This window comes from Pan paniscus, chromosome 18 (assembly GCF_029289425.2).
Source record: "Pan paniscus chromosome 18, NHGRI_mPanPan1-v2.0_pri, whole genome shotgun sequence".
Taxonomy (NCBI): Eukaryota; Metazoa; Chordata; class Mammalia; order Primates; family Hominidae; genus Pan; species Pan paniscus.
Genome location: NC_073267.2, coordinates 2,307,487 through 2,322,547, shown reverse-complemented (window position 1 = coordinate 2,322,547; position 15,061 = coordinate 2,307,487). Strand labels below are relative to the sequence as shown.

The 15,061-nt window shown below is 64.0% G+C and overlaps 1 protein-coding gene across 4 annotated transcripts; it reads left to right on the top strand.

The window, feature by feature from the left end:
- The first annotated feature begins 2,810 nt into the window (after positions 1-2,810).
- On the top strand, positions 2,811-14,992 carry NHERF2 (NHERF family PDZ scaffold protein 2). Of its 4 annotated transcripts, XM_034940998.4 has the most exons (7): positions 2,811-3,165; positions 5,532-5,732; positions 12,266-12,445; positions 12,670-12,823; positions 12,897-12,940; positions 13,478-13,540; positions 13,781-14,992. In XM_034940998.4, the coding sequence occupies exons 1-7, from the start codon at positions 2,953-2,955 to the stop codon at positions 13,937-13,939; spliced, it is 1,014 nt and encodes a 337-aa protein (XP_034796889.1). In that variant the 5' UTR covers positions 2,811-2,952; the 3' UTR covers positions 13,940-14,992. The 4 variants fall into 4 exon arrangements, with proteins under 4 accessions (XP_034796889.1, XP_063454326.1, XP_008958075.1 ...); XM_063598256.1 differs by having other exon boundaries at positions 2,847-3,165; positions 13,478-14,992; XM_008959827.5 differs by lacking the exons at positions 2,811-3,165; positions 5,532-5,732 and adding an exon at positions 8,928-9,369.
- The last annotated feature ends 69 nt before the right edge of the window (positions 14,993-15,061 follow it).

The window sequence follows — 15,061 nt, the reverse complement described above, 5'->3', positions numbered from 1 at the left end:
CTGCACCCCACAGAACCAGGAAAATAAAGTCCACCCTCCTCTCGATGCTGACCCTACTCCCTCCCGCCCACCTCCCTAGCCCTTTCTTCGAGACACCGAGCACTTTGCGGCCCCTGAACACCTTTGCCCAGGTGCTTCCCTTCGCCTTTCTCTGCCTCCAGCGCAGCACCCATACGGGCCAAGGTCAGCCTCGGACCAGGGCTGAGAGCTTCCGGAGGCTGGCTGGAGAAGAGGCCTGGGAGGGTTTGCCCCCGAGAGCTTCTAGGTCACCCTTCCTTGCCTGTTCCTCCAGGCCCCTGGACTCACTGTCCCCTCTCACTGACTCTGCACCTCCTCTCAAATCGTGACCTCTGGTTCCTCTCTGGCTGCCTCATTCCTCCTGCTCCCTGCTTTGCTAGGCCCACTTCCTTTGTTGCCCGGCCCTTTGCTACTCTGTTACCCTCCTCAGCTCCTTCATGGCTTTGGGGACTCTTTTGTTAACTCTGTAGCAGCAGTGTGTCCGGTGATAATTCCTTGGTTCCTGGCCCTGGTTGTGACCTCATGTCCCTTGTGGCCCTTCCCTCTGCCATGCTGTTCTCCATCCCATCTTTTATTTTTTTATTTCTTTTTAAATTATTTATTTATTGTTTTTGAGATGGTGTCTAGCTCTGTTGCCCAGGCTGGAGTGCAGTGACGCAATCTCAGCTCACTGCAACCTCCGCCTCCTGGGTTCAAGCGATTCTCCTGCCTCAACCTCCCCAGTAGCTGGGATTACAGGTGCCCACCACCACGCCTGGCTAATTTTTTTTGTATTTTCAGTAGAGACGGGGTTTCGCCACATTGGCCAGGCTGGTCTCGAACTCCTGACCTCAGGTGATCCACCCACCTCGGCCTCCCAGAGTGTTGGGATTACAGGCGTGAGCCACTGCTCCCGGCCCCCCAGCCCATCTTAAGTCACTGGGAGTAGGAATCAGCTGAGTCCTGGGCCAGGGAAGGATGGTGTATCCCCAAGGCTGATCAGGAGTCTGCCCCACCCAGGGTGGGTAAGGTCTGCAAGCCCCCTTACCCAGGGGACCTGGGGCTGCTGGAGTCTCCCATTCAGCCACCTCCCTCGACTCTAGTGTGGCCATGAAGCCTGCCAGGTTTTGGGTGGACCTGGTTGGTGTGGGATGACCCCCTAAGCCGAAACAGGTGTGGTATGTGGGGTGCTTGGTGGTGGGTCACACTGCCCACAGCCATCTTCACAGACTCCAAGGGTGGCAGCACCAGGCTGTGTCCAGGGAAGCCAGCCACAGGCCAGACAGGCAGCCTCTGGACATGCAGACAGAGAGATGGAAGCGGCCGGCCGGGCGGGGGCCTGAAGCAGCCTTACCCAGGAATTGCAGGGGTTGGGGTGGCGAGCAGTCGCAGCGCCTCAGCCTAAGTGGCTTTTAGGGGCAGCTGCCGGGATATGGGCACCCAGGGGGCCATGGCCCAGAAGGCTGCCCAGAGGCGAGCCCTGTGCTTGGGTGGGGGCAGGGGAGCCCAGCCCAGGGCCCCGGAGAGAGGAGAGGGAGAGGAGGACTGCACCAAGCCTGCTTCTACGGCTCACATGGGGAATTGCCTGGGCTGGCTGTGCCTGACTCCTGGGAACCAGGTATGTGCAGGGGGCCTGGCTGGGCTGGGGAGGAGGGCAGACTGGGGCTGTGCCTGGACTCAGCTACCTTCCTATATTGGAGACAGAGGAAGAGCTGGGTGGTGAAGATAGCATGGACTCCGAATCTCACATCCCTGGGCCCAAATGGAGCTGAGGAGGCTTCGTGGGTCTTTTCCCTCTCCAGGCCTGTTTGCAGGTCTGTGAAGTGGCCGGTCCCCTAGGGTTGTTCCAGGTAAAATGCACTTAGGCATAAATGATTTCACTGTGGTGGTGACTGTCCTGTTGGGGAAGGAGGGACACTCGTGCTTCAGGTAGAGGCTGAGGGACGTGGACGGCTGTGGGCAGGGGAGGGGAGGCCTGCTGCCTGCCTGTGGACACTGTGGAGCAGCGCCTGTGCACACCTAGAGCTTAGAGCCCAAATAATTCAGTGGAGTGTAGCCCATGTCAGGAGGGGGTAGCAGGGACCCTCGAGACTCATATCCTTTTGTCACCCTGCAAAGTCACAGTCCAGGCCTGGGGTGGGCTGGGACACAAGTGAGGGGGCCGGCCCGGCCAAGGGAAAGAATGGCGGGAAGGCGTGGGAACCGACGCGGTGCAGATAGGCCGAACACGGCGGGTAGGCCAGGGAGTCTCCCAGCCACTGGCCCCCAGGATGCAGGGAGGGGCTGCTGCGTGTCACTTTTAAAGCCCTTTTTGCCTCCTGGGCCCTCCTGAGACTCTGCCCTGGGCCAGGGAGTCTCCCAGCCACTGGCTGGGAGGGATCCAGATGAGACACAGCAGAGAGGAGACAAGCAAGGGGGTCCGGGAGGGCTTCCCGGGGAGGGTGGGGAGGGCTGTGGCCCTTGTTCTTACCCTTTGGCCCCTTTGTCGGGGTCCCTTGGCCTGGAGACCCTTTGTCCAACCCGTCGCCCACCTCAAGACCTGCCTCGATGCTGCGCATACAGTAGGTATCCAATAAATGTTCCTGGGATAGAAGGCAAAGGCGCTGGCACCAAGGCGGCTGCCCAGAGTAGGGGCGAGACAGAGGGGTCCCGGTGGTTAGGGGGTCCCCTAGCCCTGCCGCCTCCCCCTGCCCCGCCTCGGGCTGGCCGGGCGCGGAGGTAGGGGCCTGGCCGGGACGGCTGGGACTGGAGGCGGGGGCGGCCGGGCGGCGGGGGCGGGGAAGGGGCGGGCGCGGAGGCGGTGCCGCAGCCCGAGCTGGAGCCCGAGCCGGATCCCGAGGCGACGGGAGCCGAACAGGAGCCGCCGCCGAAGCCACCGCCGGGTGCCTAGCGCCGCCGCCGCCCCCGAGCTCCCCCGCGCCCCTGCCCGCGGGCGGCCGGTGGGCAGCGGGCGCCATGGCCGCGCCGGAGCCGCTGCGGCCGCGCCTGTGCCGCTTGGTGCGCGGAGAGCAGGGCTACGGCTTCCACCTGCACGGCGAGAAGGGCCGCCGCGGGCAGTTCATCCGGCGCGTGGAACCCGGTTCCCCCGCCGAGGCCGCCGCGCTGCGCGCTGGGGACCGCCTGGTCGAGGTCAACGGCGTCAACGTGGAGGGCGAGACGCACCACCAGGTGGGGGCCAGCGCTCGCCCCCGGCCCGCCGCCCCCTCCCCGAGCGCGTCCCCCTGGGGCGAGCAGGGGTCGCACGGGGGCCCGAGGGGGCTCCCGCGGGGAGGACGCGGACGTTGTCGGGAGGCAGCGGCCCGGCGCCTTCGGAGTCCCGGCGCAGGAAGCTCAGTCCTGCACGGGGGTTGGGGGGGGGGGCATCCTGGCAGGGAGGGGCCCGCACTGCGGCTCCTGGCCGCTGGCCTCGCCCTTTGGTCGCGTTTTGGCCTCAGTGTGCCATGAAGGAGGGTGTTGGGCAGCCTGGAGCCCCTCCGGAAAGGTGAAGACCTGGGTGCTTTTGCCCGGGTGTGTGTGTACACGTGTGCGTGTGAACACAGCTGGGCGTGTGTATGCAGGTCCCTTTGGGGTCAGCCATGTGTGCATGCGCCTGCCTGTGCGTACCCAGGAGGGGTCGCAGTAAAGGCATCAGTGTGTCTGCACCTGTGTGTGCTGTAGTGTGTGTGTGAGTATACAGGTCTGCACGTGTGCCTGTGTGTGTACAGGTCTGGACTCCTGGGCGTATGGGAGCTGGGCTCTGTGTGTGTGCACGCCTGGCTAGTGTACTCATCACTGTCTGCAGGCCGGTGAGTCTTTGTGTCTGTACTCTAGTGTGTCCCAGCTGGTGTGTCTGGGACCGGGCTGAGTTGGCCATTGGTGGCAACCACATTCCTTAGCTACAAAGGCACTACTCCTCCTCAGAGGCTGCCTAGCCTGGCTGGGGTTACTGGCCGAAGCCTCCTGCCTCCTAGCTAAGGAGAACAGAGCCTTTTCTCTGTGGGTTCTGACCCCTGAGGTGTGTCTGTCTCCCACAGGCCAGGGACTCCCTCCAGACCCTGGTTGGGGTCCAGCGTCCACACACCCCTTGTCCTCCAGGTCCCCTGTCCCTCACAGCACCGATGAATCCATAACCTGTCTACATGGCTGGTCCTGGAACCTAGAGATTAGCAGGTTGGTTCAGCTGGACCTGGAGCTGGTCTCCTGTTTAGCTGGTGCCTTGTCTGTCACTCTGTCGGCCGGCCCCATGCTTTCCACCCAGAGTGTCTGCTGTGTAAGGTTGTTTGCTGAAGAATGTGGGGATCAGGCCAGGGGCCTGGACCTGAGGGATTGAGGGTAGGGCTGCCAGGGCTGGGGCCAGGCTGCTGTTGGATAGTCACTGCCACCCTCGCCCTGGGAACACCTGCTTTTCCAAGGCCCTGTGGGGCTGGTCTCTGAGGACTGGACACACAGACCATGGTGGACTCTCCCCACTGCCCCAGGAGGGCAAGAGGGGCAGTTACTGCCCCATTTGACAGTTGAGGAAACTGATGCCAGAGATTGAGGGTAACTTGTCTGGGACACATAGTCAAGAAGCAGCTGGGCACTGGGTTCCTCTTGTCTCACTCTGGGTCATGGGGAGAGAGGAGGGCTGGGGGAAGATGGGCCTGGCTCAGTCCCTCCTATCTGTTCACCACCCCTGCTGAGCCCGGCAGCTGGTGGGGAGCCCTGTCTACCCTCCCCCAGGCCGCAGGTGGGAGTAGGGCTGCCCCTCTTCCTGCCCGCTTCCCAGTGGGCACTGCTTTCTCTCCAGGGGTGTGCGCTGGCCCCCCGCGTGGTCCAGACACTTCACAGGCACCTGCACGCACACACCGACGGCCACCGTGCCACAGCTGTCCACAGGTGCACCTGCCTCTCCCCCTCGCCGGCTGCACCTGAATCCTGCTTCCCTGGCTGTGTGTGGGTGCCCGAGCCAGGAGCCCAGCCCTTCCCCTCTCTGCAGATCCAGAGGGAATGGGCCCACGGCCATGGCCTGGAGGTAGATACAAGGCCTAGGGTCAGGAGTTTAGACTCCCGCGCTGCACGGCAGAGAATGACAGGAATGGGCACAGACACACTCAAACTGGGGCCCAGGGAGACACACCTCTCCTTCAAACCTGGACGGAGACACAGACTTTGAAACAGATGGATGCATGCGCGCACAGGGACAGGCAGACTGAAAACCTGAAGGTCCACTATGCACCATTTTTGTCACTTCCAGACAGGACTTACCCAGCAGCCCTATCCTGCAGCCCCTTCCCAGCCCCACCTGGAGAAGACCCTGGGCTAAGGGCAAGGCTCTGGGAGGACCCTGAAGCCCTCACAGCCTGGGCCTCAGTGTCCCGAGCCTGAGTGCAGAGGGAGGGAGCCGCTGGAGTCCGGGGGTGGGGGGCGGGGCCGGCAGGCCTCTTGGTGCAGCCACCCGCCCATGCAGACCAGCTGCCTGTCCACACGCCTGGGCCAGCCCAGAGTGGTGCCACTGCCCATGTGCTGCCCGGAATGTGGGCCACTGACCCGCTCCTGTCGCCCATTCGCCCCAGGTGGTGCAAAGGATCAAGGCTGTGGAGGGGCAGACTCGGCTGCTGGTGGTGGACCAGGAGACAGATGAGGAGCTCCGCCGGCGGCAGCTGACCTGTACCGAGGAGATGGCCCAGCAAGGGCTCCCACCCGCCCACGACCCCTGGGAGCCGAAGCCAGACTGGACACACACCGGCAGCCGCAGCTCCGAAGCTGGCAAGAAGGTATGGCAGGCTTGGCCCACAGGGACCACCCTAGCCTCTCCCAGAGGCTCTCTCAGCTTTTGACGACGATCTTTGCCTCTGGTCACCTCCAGAAGTCTTGGTCTCTTCTGCCTTTTGGGGCTCCTTTTCTGCCCCAGGGACCATCCTGTTGGCCACTGGGGGCCACTGTTTCTACCCTCAGCCTGTGTTTTAAACTGGGTAGGGTCAGGGCAGCCTGGCCTGTTCCTCTTCTCCAGGACGCTCCAGAGCCACTTGCCCTATGGAGGGGTCACTCTGACAAGCTGCCGCCTCCCCAGCCCCCAGCCTCGTGGCTGAGGAACCCTGGGAAGAGGCATTCCAGGTCTGCGTGTGCCCAGCTCTGTGCCTGTGCTGGGTGTCATCCGTGGCTTTGTCTTTGTCTCTGTTGAAGGCGCCTGCGTGCCGGGAAGGCCTGGGAGAGGGCCGGCCTTCTCCGCAGGCAGCGCCGTGGTTGGGGAAGCCTAGGAGGCCACTCTGCCAGGCGTGGCGTGGGTGGGGCTGGGAGCATGGGAGTGGAGTTGGGGGTCCAGGAGGCTCCAGGGTGAGCCCACCCCTCCCCCTAGATACAAGGGAGGGCCCTGGGACCCTGTCTGCTGTTCCTCCTGGACTCCTGCTGGGTAGTACTTCCTCCTTCCCCTGCCCTTGCTCCCAGCCAGGAGACCCAGAAAAGTACAGGCGCGGCCTGCTCCACCTCCTGCTAGGTGGCCGACTGGGAGGGGCGGCCTGGCAGGCCTTGGGGGCCAGGAGGAACAGCCTGAAGCTGTCTGTCCTATCTTCCTGGAGGCCCTGATGGCATTATCTCCATGTTCTCTCCTACCTTTTTTTTTTTTTTTCATTTTCAAAGAGATCCCTGGCCGGCTGCGGGTGGCTCACGCCTGTAATCCCAACACTTCGGGAGGCTGAGGTGGGCGGATCACCTGAGGTCAGGAATTTTGAGACCAGCTTGACTAATGTGGTGAAACCCCCGTCTCTACTAAAAATACAAAAATCAGTTGGGCATGGTGGGGCACGCCTATAGTCCCAGGTACTTGGGAGGCTGAGGCAGGAGAGTCGCTTGAACCCGGCAGGCGGAGGTTTCAGTGAGCCGAGATCCCGCCATAGCACTCCAGCCTAGGCGACAGAGTGAGACTGTCTCAAAAAAAAAAAAAAAAAGGAAAAGAAAGAAATCCCTTCAGGGGATATGAGTCCAGGGGTTGGCCAGACCCCACTGTGAGAACCGCGCTTGGGGCAGGGGTGTGGGATCTGGAGTTCTGAGGGTGCAGGGGATATACACATTCACTTTCTCCCTTTCGCAGACGTCACTGCTGAAGCTGGCTGCCCCTAGGAGCTGAGCCCGGGGGGAGCGGCTTGGCAGGGAGACAGCATTCCCTGTGGGGAGCCCAGCCTGGGCGCAGGCCTGCCCATGGGACCTGTGGGACCCGTTTTGTTCCTGGGGCTTGAGGGCAGGCCACAGTGGTGCTCAGGGCCAAGGTGCCCAGCCCAGGGCTGGTGGGGGGGCTGGCCTTGCAGGGGGGCTGGCTGGTCCCAAGCCCCTGTCTCCAGGCTGAGGGTTGGGGCCTCCCTCTTTCCCAGGCACCTTCCCTCCCCCAGGAGGAAGCTCCCCCTCTGCCTCAGGCGTTTGTCCATTGATTTGGACACAAACGCATGGTTCACCTTCCTGTGGAAAAATCCGGCCCTCGGACTTTATCTGGAGGGTGCGGTGGCCCAGGCACCTTGCCTTGGGTGGGACCTTCCCCCTCTGCTATTTCAGGCTCTGGGGGCTGCAGGAAGCCCTAGGAGGGGCTTCCTCTGGGTGTATTTTTAGAGGAACAAAGGGTGGCCTGAGTGGCAGGTCCCTTTGTGCATGAGTCTGGCTGGGGACAGGGGCTCCAGGAGGTCAGGGGGCACCCAAGGAACAGGGTCTCCCCTTCTCTCTTCTGGCATCAAGACCTGAGGTTTCTTTTTCTTTTTCTTTCTTGGCTCACTACAACCTCCGCCGTCTGGGTTCAAGCGATTCTCTTGCCTCACCCTCCCCAGTAGCTGGGATTACAGGCGCGCACCACCACACCTGACTAATTTTTGTGTTTTTAGTAGAGACGGGGTTTCACCATGTTGCTCAAGCTGGTCTCGAACTCCTGATCTCAAGTGATCTGCCCTCCTTGACCTCCCAAAGTTCTGGGATTACAGGTGTGAGCCACTGTACCCGGCCCCCGAGGTCTGAGGTTTCATTTCTTTCTTTCTTTTTTTTTTTTTTTGAGATGGAGTTTCACTCTGTCGCCCAGGCTGGAGTGCTGTGGTGCGATCTCGGCTCACTGAAATCTCCTCCTCCTGGGTTCAAGCAATTCTTATGTCTCAGCCTGCTGAGTAGCTGGGATTACAGGTGTGTACCACCACACCTGGCTAATTTTTGTGTTTTTGGTAGAGACAGGGTTTCACCGTGTTGGCCAGGCTGGTCTCAAACTCTTGGGCTCAAGTGATCTGCCTGCCTCAGCCTCCCAAAGTGCTGGGATTACAGGTGTGAGCCCCTGCGCCTGGCTCAGGACCTGAGGTTTCTTCACCTGAGCTCCCAGCATGGGCAGGAAGAGGTGGGCCTCACCTGACCTCCACAGAGCAGGCTCAGATCCTGCCCTTCTCAGCCTGGGTTCAGGGCATGCCTCAGATGGTCAGGGAGCCCAGGAGGGCAAAGCTTACCTTGCGGGGATGGCTCCAGTGGGGGCACTGGTGGCAGAGAGGCAGAGCTCTGGAAGGGATGTGTGTAGTTTGTCTTTGGTGAAGGATGGAGAGGGCCCAACTTTGGGTGCCCCCTGGGAGCTAAGGGTGGCTCTCAGTGTCCTCTGTCCTGGCTGGGGATAGGGGAGGTGGGCAGGGGAGGACACTGATGTGGTTGGCCCCTCCTTTTGGGGGCCGTGAAGGCCTAGTTAGTGATGACTCAGCCCTGGGCCACACCAGGCTGGGGGTGGCCGCAGCTGCAGTGCAGCTGATCCTAGTAGTGACGACAGGGGACAGCCCCCAAACAGAGACGGGGTGGCCAGCGGTGCCAGGCCCTGGAGGTGGTGGCAGACCCTGAGCCCTCTGCCCCCTGCCCCTAGCCCATGTCTCCACCCCCGTCTGGAGGGCCTTGGGGGCTAAGAGCAGGTGTGAGGGGTGACAGTTCTGCGGGAGGCGGCTGTGTGGTTGGGGCGCGGTGCCTGCGGGGGCTTCCGGGCTTCCCTGGCTCTTGCTCCTCTGGAGCCTCAGCAGGACCGTCCTGTGTTCTGGGGCCGGGACTCCTCCCTGTCCCCTCAGCCCTGGGTCCTGGGGCAGGGCAGGGCCTTCCAGCAGCTTCCTTCCTTTCTTGGGACGGAAGCCTAGCTGGGTGGGGGGCGCCGGGCTGGAGCCTTCGCAGGGGAGTGGGCTCAGTCATCACCCTGCTCCCCAGAGTGACTCAGCCCCCACGTCCCCACCCATCCCCGGGGAGCCAGGGCCGCAGAGGGAGGTAGATAAGTGGGGTGGCAGCCTGGGTCGGCCAGAGAGTTCAGGCCACCCCGGCCGGACGCCTGCCACTTGCTGTCACTGTGCCACTGTCATGGCGCGCTCCGGGAGTGCCACGCCACCTGCCCGGGCTCCAGGAGCCCCTCCACGGAGCCCACCCCAGAGGCTGGTACAGGTCAGGTGGGGTGGGAGGAAGGGAGGGCTAGGAGGAACCGGCAGCCGCTCAGCCTCCCGGGGTGGAAGGAGGGGACTCCGGGACCTTGATGTAAGCAGGCTGGTCGCTGAGCAACAATGAAGGCCTTTCTCTGCCAGGGCTGGTGCGTCACCATCTGGGGGGGTGCCCAGGGTACCCCCATGCCAGCCTCTTTGTCCGGACACAGGCATGGCTGGGGGACCAGGGATGGTCCAGCTCTCTGCTGGCCGCCGGCAGGGAGGGAGCCTGGAGCCCGTGGGAGCCCGAGGGCCTGGCGGGAGGCGGCAGGAAGTGTGTGCTGAGCCAGGGCAGGGAGGAGGAATGTGAGCTATGAACGCCGCCCGAGCTCCTCGGCTCTCTGGGCCCCCCTTCCCCATGAGCCCATGTGCTGCCAGCAGCCCACCCTGGCCCCTCCATTGCAGCCCCTCCACCTGAGGGTTTAGTGCTGTGCCTGGCGCCACCGGGACCCTGCTGACAATGAAGGGGTTTCGGTTTGATAGGCAGAACTTCTTGCCTTGTAGAGTGAAAGACGGCTGCTTCTGGACAGAGGCAGAGGGGTGACCAGAATGACCCTGAGAACACTGAGGGGTCCTTGGCCTGGCCTCAGGGCCCCAGACACCCACCAGATCCTGCTTCCTGTCTGGTGCCCTGAGAAACCCTGCCCCGCAGGCCACTGTGCAGGCGTGGGAAGGGCTGCCGGGCCAGCACTGTGGGGCTGGCCGCATGTGTGGGCTGCTGTGCGTGTTTGCAGGTGTGTGTGGATGTCTTGTGTCTGTGGCTGTGTGATGTGTCTTTGCGGCCTGGGACCATGTCACGCTCCCACCTCCTCCACTGAATTGGGCTCCTGTCCCCACACCTTCCCTCCGTCCCAGGCCAGCCTGGGGGCCGTGCTCCACCTCCCCTCCCGAACTGGACTCCTGTCCCCACGCCTTCCCTGCATCCCAGGCCAGCCTGGGGGCCCTGCTCCATCTCCCCTTCCAAACTGGGCTCCTGTCCCAACGCCTTCCCTGCGTCCCAGGCCAGGCTCGGCGCTGTGCTCCACCTCCCCTTCCGAACTGGGCTCCTGTCCCCACGCCTTCCCTGCGTCCCAGGCCAGCCTGGGGGCCGTGCTCCACCTCCCCTCCCGAACTGGGCTCCTGTCCCCACGCCTTCCCTGCGTCCCAGGCCAGCCTGGGGGCCGTGCTCCACCTCCCCTCCCGAACTGGGCTCCTGTCCCCACGCCTTCCCTCCGTCCCAGGCCAGCCTGGGGGCCGTGCTCCACCTCCCCTCCCGAACTGGGCTCCTGTCCCCACGCCTTCCCTCCGTCCCAGGCCAGCCTGGGGGCTGTGCTCCACCTCCCCTCCCGAACTGGGCTCCTGTCCCCACGCCTTCCCTCCGTCCCAGGCCAGCCTGGGGGCTGTGCTGTGACTGCATCCCTGAGGGGCACTTTGGTGGGCAGGTGTCAGGGTCAGCCTTGAAGCCCCACGCCTGTGCCACCAGGTGTGTCTGGGGGAGGAGCGGGTCTATGTGGTGGGGCCCTGGAGATTTTGGGGGTCTTGCACCCTCCAATTCAGCCCATGTGGCCCAGCTGAGCCCCTGCGGGGCCAGGGAGCCACAGCCTTGTCCCTGGAGTTTCTGGTGTGACGGGCTGGGTGGTGGCCATGCAGAGAGGGTTCAGAGGGTGGGCAGGAGGCTTCAGATGAGGCATCTGGCAGGCTGGACAGGAGAAGGGTGTTCCAGACCAAGGGCAGGTCCTGAGCCCAGGGGACAGAGCACTAGCTGTGTGGAGAAGGACCCCCTTGCTCCCTTGGCGGGGCGGCCCCCCCGCTGACATGGCCGTTTCCGGTCCATTGGGGTTTGGAGTGAGCTTGAAGGTGGGTGGCTGGAGGGGGTTGGGGGTGTCTGAGGCCTGGAGACCTGCCCTCCTGAGGTCTGAGCGCCCCTCTTGCCATGCCGCCCCAGCCCTGGCCTGGCCTGGCCTGTGGTCCCTCAGGGACACACAGGGAGGTAGGAGGTGAGGGAAGGGCCCTGGCAGCCCCCAGCCCGCCTGCACAGTCTCCCCTGCGCACGCCCTCAAGCTTGGCGCTCCCTGGAAACCTGAGCTGCCTCCTGCCTGCTCCGGCCACCGCCATGTTTAACTGAGCACGGGCAGCCGCTGGCCACCGCCGCCGCACCCTGGCCCACCCCCTGGCTGGGAGGTGGTCATTGGGCCTGGCCTTGCCTGCATGGTCCCCTGGCCCAGAGCCCTACTGCAGGATGCCAGAGGTAACATGGGGCAGGGCCTGGGATGGTAGCGGGGGGTCCTTCCGGGCACCAGGAGGCCCTCTGTGCCCTGTCCACGCTAAGCTCCTGCCCCAGCCCCTGCTTGCTGGGCCCACGGGGGTGGGGCGGCTCATTTTCCCGGAATGTGAAAGCAAACAGAGCCGCCACCGCAGCCAGCCTCACGGAGGCCTCTGGAGAGAAAACAAAACTGCTGGCCTAGGAGCGCCTGCCCCACGCTCTGGAGGAGAGCCCGGGGCAGGGGGACGCACAGGCAGAGCCCTCAGGGACAACCGCCCCAGGAGGCCGACGGCGACAGTTCATCCCACCTGGTGCTTCCTCCCGCCCTGCCTGTGCGCCACGCTGGCCTCGAGCCAAAGGAATTCTCCCAGCAACCCGGGAAGGCGGCTGGGCCCGTCGGGGAGGCTTCTGGGTTTGAAAACAGGCTTTGCCCAAGTTCCCACAGCTAAAACTCTGTCACAGGCAGCCTGGGTGCCCGGAGTGTTTGCCACTGAGACCTGGGCCTGCCCGTGGGGGGCACGGTACCGAGGTTGGGCAGCGGGCACCACCGGGGAGTGGCCTCTGGAGGCGGGAGGCTGGAGCAAGAGACTGACCCTGTCCGTTGGGCCTGCAGGATGTCAGTGGGCCCCTGAGGGAGCTGCGCCCTCGGCTCTGCCACCTGCGAAAGGGACCTCAGGGCTATGGGTTCAACCTGCATAGTGACAAGTCCCGGCCCGGCCAGTACATCCGCTCCGTGGACCCGGGCTCACCTGCCGCCCGCTCTGGCCTCCGCGCCCAGGACCGGCTCATTGAGGTACCGGCCCACCAGGGCTGCGGGGTGCTGGGTGCCCCGCACCTGTCCACACTGGGGCCCTGGGTCCTTGCAGGGAGGAGGGAGACGCTGGGAACCTGAGCTGGTGTGCCTCCTGCTGCCTCGGTGGGCGGTGGCTGTGATGAATATTTGATGCCACACCTGGCCACGCGGCGTTGGGGGCTGTCTGGGCCCATGGCGGGGCTGATACGTGCTGGTGGCGGCAGGTGAACGGGCAGAACGTGGAGGGACTGCGCCATGCTGAGGTGGTGGCCAGCATCAAGGCACGGGAGGACGAGGCCCGGCTGCTGGTTGTGGACCCCGAGACAGATGAACACTTCAAGCGGCTTCGGGTCACACCCACCGAGGAGCACGTGGAAGGTGGGCCACGGCCCAGGGCACAGGGTGGGTGCGGTGTGGTGGCTGAGCAGCCACTGACACGCTGTCCCCACAGGTCCTCTGCCGTCACCTGTCACCAATGGAACCAGCCCTGCCCAGGTAAGAGGGTGGGGTGCCCATGAGACACAGGGTGCCTCTGGGGGTACCCAGGCCCGACAGAGGCCCCCTTCTCCCTGGAGATCTGTCCTCGTGTGCTAGTGACACCCGATTCTAGCCCTGTCACCTCCCTTTAATGCCCCTGTGGGTCTCATCCTGGGTCAGTGCCACACACAAGCCACGTGGGGCGCCTGGGGTCGGGGCCACTGCCTTCTGTCCTCTCCTGGGCACCGCCTGGTAAGGAGTTGCCCTCCAGTCTCTGCCTCCTCAGGGAGCTGGCGGTGGCCTCACCCCAGGCATTGCTCACGCCGGCCATTCCTGCACCTGAACCCCCTCTGCACCATGAGCCGGCCAGGCCACCTGCCTGTCACTGCCAGGCACCCGGTGCCTGCCCCGCCGCATCTGGAGTCCACCAGAGGCCCGAGGCCCCCTGCCGAGTGGAGAAGCACACACTGGGGGGGCGTGTGCCTCTGTGCACATGTGTGCGTGTGCAGGTGTTGTGTGTGTCTGTGAAACCACAATCTGCCCTTGGTTTCCCAGCTCAATGGTGGCTCTGCGTGCTCGTCCCGAAGTGACCTGCCTGGTTCCGACAAGGACACTGAGGTATGGATGTTCTCCTCCACTCCTGAGCTCACACGTGGGGCTGCTAGAGGCCTTGGGGTGGGCGTCTGTGGAGATGTCAGCCCGGGCAGTGGGGTCTCTGTTCAGGAAGCCCTCGTGAGCCCCAGCCCCAGCCCCAGCCCCAGCAGGCAGCCTCTGTTGGTTGCTCCCTAGGAGGGGCCACCGTCTGGGGTGTGGGACTAGGGCTCACTCCAGACACCCCACCCACCGTGCTCACCCCAGGATGGCAGTGCCTGGAAGCGAGATCCCTTCCAGGAGAGCGGCCTCCACCTGAGCCCCACGGCGGCCGAGGCCAAGGAGAAGGCTCGAGCCACGCGAGTCAACAAGCGCGCGCCACAGATGGACTGGAACAGGAAGCGTGAAATCTTCAGCAACTTCTGAGCCCCTTCCTGCCTGTCTCGGGGCCCTGGGACTCCTCCCGCACGGACCTTGGGCCTCAGCCTGCCCCGAGCTCCCCCAGCCTCAGTGGACTGGAGGGTGGTCCTGCCATTGCCCAGAAATCAGCCCCAGCCCCGGTGAGCCTCCATCCTGCCCCTGCCCACCAGGTACTGGGGGCCTGTGGCAGCAAGATAGGGGGAGAGAGACCCAGAGATGTGAGAGAGAGGCAGAGACAGAGAGAGAGAGAGAGAGAGAGACACAGAGAGAGACACAGAGAGAGACAGAGAGAGCGAGCGCGCGGCAGCCGCGGGGTGAGGGCCTTTGCTGCTCTGCCGGGGCCTGCTGACTGAAAGGAATTTGTGTTTTTGCTTTTTTTCCAAAAAGATCTCCAGCTCCACACATGTTTCCACTTAATACCAGAGGCCCCCCTTCCCCTCCCCCTTCCCCTCCCCCTTCCCCTCCCCTTGGGACGGCTCTAAATAATTGCAATAAAACAAACCTTTCTCTGCAAACCATTTCCTCCCCGCCCCCTCCCCTCAGCAGCGGCCGTCCTGAGTGGGAGTCCCTGGGACTTCCCAGTGGCCAAGCTGGGGCGCCCAGCCTGTTTGTGGGGACCTCGGGTAAGGCCAGGGAGGCCTGATGTGGCCGTAGGAGCTGCCCCTCCCCACCTGCCCTGGTGTGGGGGTCCCTAGGCCACGCCCTGCTCCCCACCCAGCTACCCTGTGCGCCTGTGCCCTGCTGGGGGCCTGGGCTCTCCGAGGGGCCTGAGGATGGAGGCCCCACGTCCCCGAGGAGGGCGGCCTCTGGACAGGCCCCTCATTCCGCGCGGCAGCTCCCAGGCCTGGGGAACGTAGGTGTGTGAGAGCGGCACCCGGGAAGGACGCCTGGCCTCTGGCTCAGCCCTGCTTGGCGGGCTCCCCCGTGGACACCCTGTTGACTTTGCACTTCCCTCCCGGGCCCCGCACCCCTGAACCGACCACCGATCGACCAGCACCGCTGTTGCCTCGTAAGCCATAGCGCATGCGCGCTCTCAGAATAAACAGGCCCTGCCTGGGACCCACACGCCTCTGTCTTTTCTGAGCCTCCTCCCCGTGGGGTGAGAGGAGCGGAGGGATGAGGCTGTTT